Source organism: Orbicella franksi, chromosome 1 (assembly GCF_964199315.1).
Source record: "Orbicella franksi chromosome 1, jaOrbFran1.1, whole genome shotgun sequence".
Taxonomy (NCBI): domain Eukaryota; kingdom Metazoa; phylum Cnidaria; class Anthozoa; order Scleractinia; family Merulinidae; genus Orbicella; species Orbicella franksi.
This window is the reverse complement of record NC_138145.1, coordinates 40418747-40428370: the sequence shown is the minus strand read 5'-3', so window position 1 is coordinate 40428370 and position 9624 is coordinate 40418747. Positions and strand designations below refer to the sequence as shown.

Sequence of the window (9624 nt, the reverse complement as noted above, 5' to 3'; positions counted from 1 at the left end):
TCAGACGGGAATTTTACATAAGGATGTCCAGAAAGACCGATATGAAGCTATTTTAGCGGGGGAGGTGAGAGGAGCTGTCTGTTCTGTTAAATCAAAAATTCTACACTTTGGGAGTACTTCGATTGACAAACCTTTCTTCTCTTGTCGTTGTCGCTTTTCCGTTCGAAGTATCTAAACCAAAATGTGAGTAGTTCCTCAAATAAAAGAAATTTATATTTTTTTCTTCGATCTTTCACCCAAAGGTGGTTGTTAATTCCACGTCTCGTTTTTTTTCCGCAAAAAAAATCTAACATGTTGATCAAAATGTTAACTCTCATTATCAACCTTCATACATTTCTTTTAATTTGTAGTTCTAAGAATTTGTTAGTACATCAGGAACACATCCACAAGCAGATTATTTTGTTAATTCTTGTTTCTACCCTGCTTGATAATAAACTGATGTTGTAAAGAGAAATAACTAGTTGATCACTGTCAGCCCCCAGCCCAATCCTCTAACCCGAGCCCACCCCCAGTCATATCAAACTTAGCATAAAGTGCGATTGTTCGCCGACTAAAGAATCAACAAGTCTAGCCAACTTCCATTATCGATAAATAGGACTCTTGAGTTGATAAGATTGTCTTTGGTTTCTAAAGACCTGAAGTTAACTTCTAATTATCTCCCTCACTGACACCGGGCACGTACTGCAATCTGATCACGTTGTTTACCAGGTATAAATGAGTGCGCCTTCCTCGAAATTTTACTGTTGAAACGATCTTCGTTCAACAAAAGTCATCTTCTCGGACCAGCAACAACGGTAAGTGAAATTAATTACACAGCTTTATTTGCATCAAACTTCATATATTTTTATCGAACGGAAATGGAGATTACATTTTTTTAATTCGTTAGTGTGTCTTTAAAATGGAAATTTTGATCATAATTTTTATCTTTCATCTTAATCATCTAATTTCTTGTTAAAAAAAATTCGTTCAGGCTTAGAATCCTAAACAAACGAAAATTCTTCGATAAATTGATACGTAAAATTCACAGTTTCGTAGAATTCCGTTTCAAGATCTTTCTGTTTTAAAAAAATTCTCGGTAGTAAAGGTTTTGCACAGATCTTAGTTGCCACACCCCACGCAAATTAAACAACCAGGCAACACTGATTTTCAGCCTCCGAGAAAGTTGTCCCTCCGCAAATCTTAAGAAAAGAAACATTTTCGATGGGCTTTTTCGTTACGCAGTAGCAGAAGGAATTTGATTTTTTTTTCCAAGCCTTAGAGCAAGGGAGTTGGAACGATGTGGCTTAAAATTGATTCCATTGCATACTTAAAGCTTGCGTGAAACAACGCCCCCGAAAATATATAATCTGGAGTGGCACAGTAACATCTACGATTCCAGTGAATATTTTTTAGCAATGCAAATTAATACTTTGATTGACCCCTCGCTGGCAGTCTGTAAGTAGTTCTAATCGCTTAAAATATATATTGCTTACTTGCAATCTCCGCAAGATGATAAAAAGAATGTTGCTCTTTATTTAGTCACGCGTTTAGGGGTGTGTCCTTTCAGGTCTGTTCACCTTGAGTGATTTGCGTCGACGAAGCTTTCAAAGTCGCTTTGCTGCTCTTCATCTTATGGTAAGTAACCACAATAGGTTAATTTCATTCCGACACTGCTTTGTTTATGCATTTTAGCGCCTCTCTCGTCCAGAATATTCATTGTGCCACCAAAATTAGCGAAGGATTATTTCTCGCGAGTAATCAGATAAACGGGGTGAGCTTTTGACCCTAAGTGAAGCAGAAATGATTGCACAATCTTTGAATTTGAAATATAAGCTCTAAAATTAACATCTAAAAAGATCGAAAATTTTGATGTACATCTGTTTTGTTCTTAGATCAACATGTCGAGGCTATTTTCAGTGGCCGTGCTTCTCCTGCTTGCTTGGTACGTGACATCAACATCAGTGACAGACCCTCATGGCAGTGATCCGAAAACATGCGAAATAGCAAGTGAGTACATGTCTCTATTATTAAAATTCATTTACTACTACCTTGTTCGCTTGTTCCCTTTTACCCTTGCTGCCTTGTTCTATTGCTGCCTTGATTCTTTTTTCCCTTGTTACCTTGTTCCCTTGCTGCCTTCTTGCCTTGTTCCCGTGTACCTACGTTCCCATGTTCCCATGTTCCCATGCTCCCGTGTTCCCGTGCTCCCGTGTTCCCGTGTTCTCTTGTCCCCTTGTTCCCTTGTTCCCTTATTCCCTTGTTCCCTTGTTCCCTTGTTCCCTTGTTCCCTTGTTCCCTTGTTCCCTTGTTCCCTTGTTCCCTTGTTCCCTTGTTCCCTTGTTCCCTTGTTTCCTTGTTCCCTTGTTCCCTTGTTCCCTGATTCCCTGATTCCCTTGTCTCCTGGTTTCCTGGTTTCCTGGTTTCCTGGTTTCCTTATTCCCGTGTTCTCTTTTTCCCTTTTTCCCTTGTTCTCTTGTTCCCTTGTTTCCTTGTTTCCTTGTTCATATGGTCCCTTGTTCCGTTGCTTCCCTCTTCCCTTGTTCCCTTGTTCCCTTGTTCCCTTGTTCCCTTGTTCCCTTGTTCCCTTGTTCCCTTGTTCCCTTGTTCCCTTGTTCCCTTGTTCCCTTGTTCCCTTGTTCCCTTGCTCCCTTCTTCCCTTGTTTCATTGTTCTTTTTTCCCTTGTTTCCATGTTCCTTACTTCTCTTGTCCCCTATTGCCCTTGTTACTAGTTTTTCCCTTGATGTCCCTCTTTCCTGTTTTCTTTTTGAGTTTCTTGCCCACTTGATTAATTTTCAAACTCGTTTACTTAGCTTTTTGTCACTTGTTTTCTCGTCCACCACAAATGGGTTCACTCGTTCACTTCCTAGTTCACTTGTAACCTTGTTTCCGTGTTCAGTTCTTTACTACTTGAATTGTCCCCTTCTGCACTTGTTCTCTCGATAACTTGTACTGTCCTTGTGTTCACATGCCATATCCCTTGATGGAAATTATTTGAGCCTCGCTTCTTCATCTCACTGGAGTATAGCTACTTTTTTCATTCGTTGACAAATAGTTCTTGAAACAAAAAATAAACTTTTCATTCATCGTGTCTCGACAATGAATATAATTATGTAACTGTTTTATTGTACTTAATTTTGCAGCGTGTGGTGAGAAGAAAGTAGTTCGTCCTCTGAGTACATTTTTCTCAAGAGTTCCTTACAACCTTCTAGAGTTCTTGAAACGGCAAGTCCCAAACGTTGCCCCACAGAGTCGTGCAGAATTGGAATTCAGTGCTCTCTGGCTTCTTGATGAAGAATTAAAGGACGTGAAGACCACTGACTTCAAGTACATCCCTGAAGGACCCAAAGGACCATCGACTCCACTTCTTGACGTCAACCTTATTGTCAGCCCGACATCGGAAAAGACGCAAAACTACATTGTGGCCCGTTCAATGGACGCCAGACACCCCCCAGAATTTGTCATCCACAAACAGATTACACTCAACGGTGCTTTACGTTCTTACAAGCAGGGCAAGGCCATGCTGATGTACTCACGCTTGTACCCAACTCATCAAGGTGTTTTGCAGATTTGCCACATAAAAGAAGTGTTGAAGTTACCAGTTATGGTGGTCTTCTCTATCCTTAGAAGAAACGTGGAAGAAAAGAGGCACCTGACGCATCTGGCGCACTGTGGAATTAAGGCGATCCAGCTTCCACCCAGACTACCCATAACCAAACCTCCAGAAGTGAAAGAAATCAAACCGATGCCCAACATCGACTACATCTTCCATGGCTACAACTTCCTCTATGGAAACCCTGTTGTTGACCCACAAGTAGGACGCGACCCTGGAGTCTCTCGTATGCCGATCTTTCGGGCCACCTTCGACCGAGGCTTGACAACGCCTGATCAAAGGTACTTGATTCCAGATGGCATGTCCTTTCTGAAGGCGGTTAGCTGCAGAATTGACTTCAACTCAGCCCAGGATCGCAGCGAGAAAGCTTACATCAAATCCTTAGCTAATACAGTTGGAGCTGGAGCTTCTTTTCTGGGATTTGGCTTTAAAGCAAGCACAAAGGTGCAAGAGAAGACCGCAGAACTGAGGAAAGTTAGTTACTCGTACGTGATCACTGAAGCTGTTTGTAGTGTTTACACTGGCGCCGTCTTCATGGATTTGCCTCCTAAACCCTCGGATGAGTTTGTAGCGTCACTGAAGAAGTGCGAGAAGGACCTATCAGAGGACTCTTTTAGAAGTCTGATTGACAACTTTGGTACCCACTTCTTAACGGATGTCGTCATGGGATCTAAATATGGCGAGGAAAGCAAAATAGCCACTGACGAGTACGAGAAGATGGTATCCGAGGGTCTTGACGTGGGAACGGCTGCTGGGTACTCTGGCAGATTTTCCGCAGGCGTGACAACTGAGACTGCTTCAGAGGAACAGCAAAGGGAAAGATTCGAGTCAGCCCGTACAAGTAAGACCACCTACTCATATGGCTCTAATATTCCTTCGAACGGTAGTGCCACCGCCTGGGCCTCGAAGAGCTCTGATGATCCCATGCCAATTAATATGGACATCACAGCATTGTCAGAACTCATGACTGAAGAATTCCTTGGTGATACCGGCATCGACTACGAAAAATTGAAGAAGCCTGTGATAGACCACTTGACCCAGTACTGTTCAAAGCTTGTACATGTGGGAAAAGCAAAAGATTGCATGCCACCGGCAGGTATTTTATTATTATTTTATGGTCAAAATTGTGCATCATGTTTGCAAGCATCTCTAGCTATGGACACATTTCCATTCAAACGCATTTAACCCTTCAGTCGTATTACTGCATTTGTTTACTGGTTCCCAGTACATTTCTTTTGTTGTATTTTCAACCATTTGGTGGCGAACGCATCAGGACCTCCCCAGCATATGTCTGTTTGAGAATGTATTCGAATGTACATAATGAAAAAGTAGGGGTAAAGAATGAATGTCAGTTGATTCTTGTGCATAGACATCTACAAGTCATGATGCAACCAGACGGGAAGATGTTAGGAAAGCAAAGGAACCATACCTTACCTACACGTATATCAATTAGGACATCTATACACTGTATATGCGCCTACAATAGCCAGAGTACTCACAGAACATAAATTCATCGATTCAAACAGGACGAATAGTTCCGGGTTATGGGCACCAGTTTGTCACCACTTTAAAATATAGCGGACGTTCCCTGTTTTATGGACCATTTACCGCTTCAGTTTCATTTCAGTTTTTATTTGTTATTAAGTGTTTGATACTTTTTCTCCCTTGTTAGAATTTGCCACTAACGGTCCAGGTCTGACCACGTTGCTTACAACCGGCAGTCAAGTCATCGGAATTGATATGATTGACCAAAACACCATGGCGCTGGTCTATGGTAAGAGAAGCTGGACACTTTCCATTCGATCACTCTCCGAAGAACTGGCCTCCAAGCAGCTGATCGACAAAGACATGGCCTATGGTATGGTGCTCTGTCGAGGAAGTCGCCGTCTGGGTGTTCTCATCTCTGACAGGGAGACCTACACCCGCATCGAAATGTACGAAATCAGTGGCGACGGTAAGACCATAACCAAAGATAGAGACGAAGACCTCCTTAGCATCGGAATGACACAGAAAGACATCAGCGATTTGTACTTTAACAGGCTTACCTACTATGCTGACGTGAACGGGTTTTTGTTGGCGAGGCAAGTAGATTGGGTCGAGCTGTGGAAGATCGATAGCATTTGCATCCCCAATGCACAAGTAACAGCCAGACGGATACTGAACTTGCAACCTGCCTGGGCAAACTACCTGAAAACAGCAGTCCACCTGAGTGATAACTTTTTTGCCATCTCATTTGACGCTAAAACGGCCAGTACTCTCAAGGTCGTGGAAGTGTTTAGCGAGAGTAGCTACAACGACAGCATTGCCGACTTCAGATGGACCATGCCCCTGGCCTGCGGCGCCTTGTTCAAAGATGACAAAGATGCGCTGATAGCTTTGGGAACGCAGATTCAGCCTGGCGTGGGAACCGGCATGATGTCGGCATTCCGTTGGCTGAGAAACGAGAAGAGGCTGGAGTTCGGATCACACCTGCTGACCGATGACTTCCTGCAAGATGGGTCGGAGCTTGGCGTCCTCTCCGTGTACGGTGACATGGTGTACTTTGCAGAGGAAGGCTATGACGATACTGGAAAGGTCCTGAAGTACCAGTTTATGTACGAGTAACGCAGGTACCCACGCATGGCTGTCGATGGAACACAAACACTGATTACAACGAACATTGATTTTGCATTAGGTACTAAGCATTTGATTCTTGAATAGGGTGGTTTTCAGGATACTATTCCGAAGAAAATTTTCTTTTATGTGTTTTGTTCAGTTTTCTGATTCAAGCCAGAGAAGAAGGCCATTTTAAGGGCCAGTCAGCTTGAGGTCGCTTGTTGTAGTCATTTCAAGTTTCGCCTTTTTTTCTGTTAAAAGGGGCCTCGTTAGCTACACCTTTGTTTTTGTTTACAAGCGAGAGTTTGGCTATTATATTTTATTCGGAGCATGTCGAAACGAAAGAAATCACTGCGAATCAAGTTGAGATAATTAAACATACTTTCAGGAAAACAACTTGCGGTAAAGCAATAAGACGTCGCTTCACCATGCAATGTCAATAACATCGATGGCATCGAAAATGGCGGGGACTGACTTAGGTTCTTTCGGGCTCAATGATTTATTTCGTTTCCTTTACAAGAACGTCTTTAGAAAACCACTCTAAGGAATTTATTGGGTAAATATCTTTGATCATTTCGCAAAGAACCGTATCGAAAATGCCCGTAAAATGAAGAATTCCTGTTTTACTAAGATATCTCCAGAGGCGGTTCTAGGGGAGGGGCCTGGTGGCCCGTCCCCCGCTCCCTTATTTTGGGTAAAAAGAATCACAGAAGGAAGAAAAGCCGGCAGGGCAAGCAAAAGACCCCCCCCCCCACCCCCCTTTAGCTCAAGGTCTGGATCCGCCACTGATCTCTTTCTTGTGGTCACTGAAAATTCTTTGTGATAATTCAAAAGCACAGTCTTCCTAAGGGCATAAGCCAGTAATTCTCTGATTTTATAACAAGTTTTTGTTCTGTTCTTGGGTAGTTTTGAAATTCGTTGTTTTTGCTCAGATGCCTGTCGATGGATTGCATTGTTAGGCGTTTTATTTTTTACTAGCTATGTGTGGTATAAGACGAGGTCTTCACAGATCGACATTGTAGTACATTTTGTCTGTTTGATAAAGTGCTCCCACATACATAGTAAAGGCCATGGTAGTACTTATTTTCTGGGTTGCATCCAAAGCAGTTTCCTTAGGACAAGAAACGGTTCAGTTTTAAGCCAGTCACGGTTAAAGGGCTCAGATCTGGATCTTGATAATACACTGGTTCAAAATAGCTTGAACGACTTAGGGTTCGGCCGGTCGTTTTAAAACGTCCTGTATTACACACAACGTTTCAAAACGTTTGCGAGACGTAGGCTACTGCTGCTTATAGGGAAGGCCCCGGTCTTTGTCCTATCTTTTATTTTCTAAAGGATGTAGTGGGAAACATCATAGGGGAAAAGTTCATAGATTTTTTTGTTGATGATATTAAAAGACTGCGCGAAAAATTATGTTTCCTAGCCACAAGTGAAGTCAAGAATCAAAATAGACTTAAGCTTTGAATAAACACTTGATGAATGGCTTTTATGTTTGTGTCATGCTCGCTTTAAATAAGTGAAGAAGGTTGTTATGCTGGTTCTTCGTGACTGAAACCTGTTTCACTTAAGTTTCAGTAAAGTTTCTTTTACTAAAGAGAAAATTCAAAAGCTAAGAGTAGGATCACTGACAATCGCTTGCTCGGGGCAATAATTACTTACCACATTACTACAGTTTTCTCCAAGTTCACCCCCAACTTTCTGTCTTCGTTGAAACCTTTTAAAACTGCGCGGAACCGGGAAAAATGGTCACATATCTCACTTGTCTTTAAATACATAGATATTATCCTTGCATGACAGTGAGAAGGCAGGGAGAGACAGGGGAGGGATGAGCTAAGGGTCAAGGAGCCAATGGGTGCCTTGTCACGAAAACCGTTACATGTGATAAGGACCTTTAAATTTTTCTTGTCAAATGTTCTTCAACATTTCTAAGCTAATGTTACAGAACGCTTGTGAGTGAAAATGGGCGGAAAGTATTGCGAAGTTTACAAAAAATGAATTGTTAATAGCTAATGCTGTCCCATGAAAAGAAAAGAAATGGTTTGTTTTTGGTTTGTTTTTCGTTTCTGCTTGTTTTGCGTTACACGATGAGTAACGCTGCTAGTGTCTACTCAAGATTGCACCCAATAACAGTTAGCGCAAAATACAAGTGAAAGTTAGCATGCAAGTTGATTGTCACGGAAGGAAATGCCGAATTTTGTATCTTGGATATCAAAACTTGGAGTACTAAGTTCTTAAAATTATTGATGGGGCGAGAGTCTTACAGTGAAGTGAAGAAGTGTCTCAATCCCGCTTTTTTTTCCTTTTTTTTTTTGGAGCAGACAAAGCATTTTCAAGCCACTTTTTACAAGTCTTCCGCTTAACGCTGAACGTGAAAGTGACACAAGTAATTGGAAATAGATTGATGCGGGATACAATCAATACAGTGAAAATTTATTTTGTTAGAGAGTATAAAAGGAAACGTTAGATGTCATCCCAAACGAGGACGTTTCTACTTATCATCTAACCTCCAAAAGTTCACCAATGTTTCTATTTAGCAATTAGACTATGACCCGGCTCGAGATTTCTATCAGGGAGCGAATAATCTAATTGTTTTGGTGTAAATCTACTAGTCGTTCAAAACTTTCGCTAAGTCTTCTTCACAGACACTTCAAAAACGCAAAGAAGCGGCCGTTATTAGGTATTAAGTATTTTTAGCCGACGAATGTTTTACCGTGGATAAATGAAGATTATCTATCTATCTAGCCATTTTGTTAACAACCGCACACTGCTAGGCTACTCACTATCTACAACAAAACACATAGTGAGCAGGGCAGCCAATAACAGAACAGCATTCGTGATAGAACGCTAGTACATCTAGCCTCGTTTCCATTACAACATGGAGAAAATGGTTTCCTTTTTTTCCAGAAAACACCGTAGAAAGAAAGAAAGAAAAAAAAGGAGATAAAAGAAAAAAAGGATGAGACGAAGGTTCGAATTGGAAATTCTCTTTACTTGCGACATCATTTCGCTGATGGCCCGTGATATTTCTGCAATTACCACGAGTTATTTCAGTGCAGCTTTTTACGCGCGCTTTCTCGCAGTTTTTCAGTCCAATGGTGTATATAAGAAACCATTGACATACACCTCCACCCCACAGGTATTTCAGCGGGCATTTTTTTCCCTTTAAGAACAAAGCCCCACCCCTTCCCCCGCGGTTCCTCCACCTCTTCCACACGGAATTTACTTTGAAAATCTTACTATCCCATTCTTGTGCATCATGATTAATTTCTTATAATTATATCCATATTTGATTTTGTATCTCATTATACAGTCAAACCCTTTCAGACGTGCGTCCCTTGAAAGTTTGATACGCAATCCATTGTTCGTATTATTGTGAAACTTCCTGATCAGGAAGAGCGCATATTCAAATATTTCACTAAAGGTTTTTTTTTGGAATTCC

The 9624-nt window shown here is 41.6% G+C and overlaps 1 protein-coding gene across 1 annotated transcript; it reads left to right on the top strand.

Annotated features, from left to right (window-relative positions):
• The first annotated feature begins 727 nt into the window (after positions 1–727).
• On the top strand, positions 728–9568 carry LOC145481355 (uncharacterized). Its single transcript, XM_081459838.1, has 5 exons — positions 728–794; positions 1547–1614; positions 1872–1986; positions 3121–4686; positions 5263–9568. The coding sequence occupies exons 2-5, from the start codon at positions 1612–1614 to the stop codon at positions 6192–6194; spliced, it is 2616 nt and encodes an 871-aa protein (XP_081315964.1). The 5' UTR covers positions 728–794; positions 1547–1611; the 3' UTR covers positions 6195–9568.
• The last annotated feature ends 56 nt before the right edge of the window (positions 9569–9624 follow it).

Bases quoted from the DNA above. Each gene is read 5' to 3' on its own strand.
- LOC145481355 (XM_081459838.1), top strand. The intron at 1,987-3,120 runs GTGAGTACATGT...TTAATTTTGCAG, and splicing joins GAAAACATGCGAAATAGCAA to CGTGTGGTGAGAAGAAAGTA. The intron at 4,687-5,262 runs GTATTTTATTAT...CTCCCTTGTTAG, and splicing joins AGATTGCATGCCACCGGCAG to AATTTGCCACTAACGGTCCA.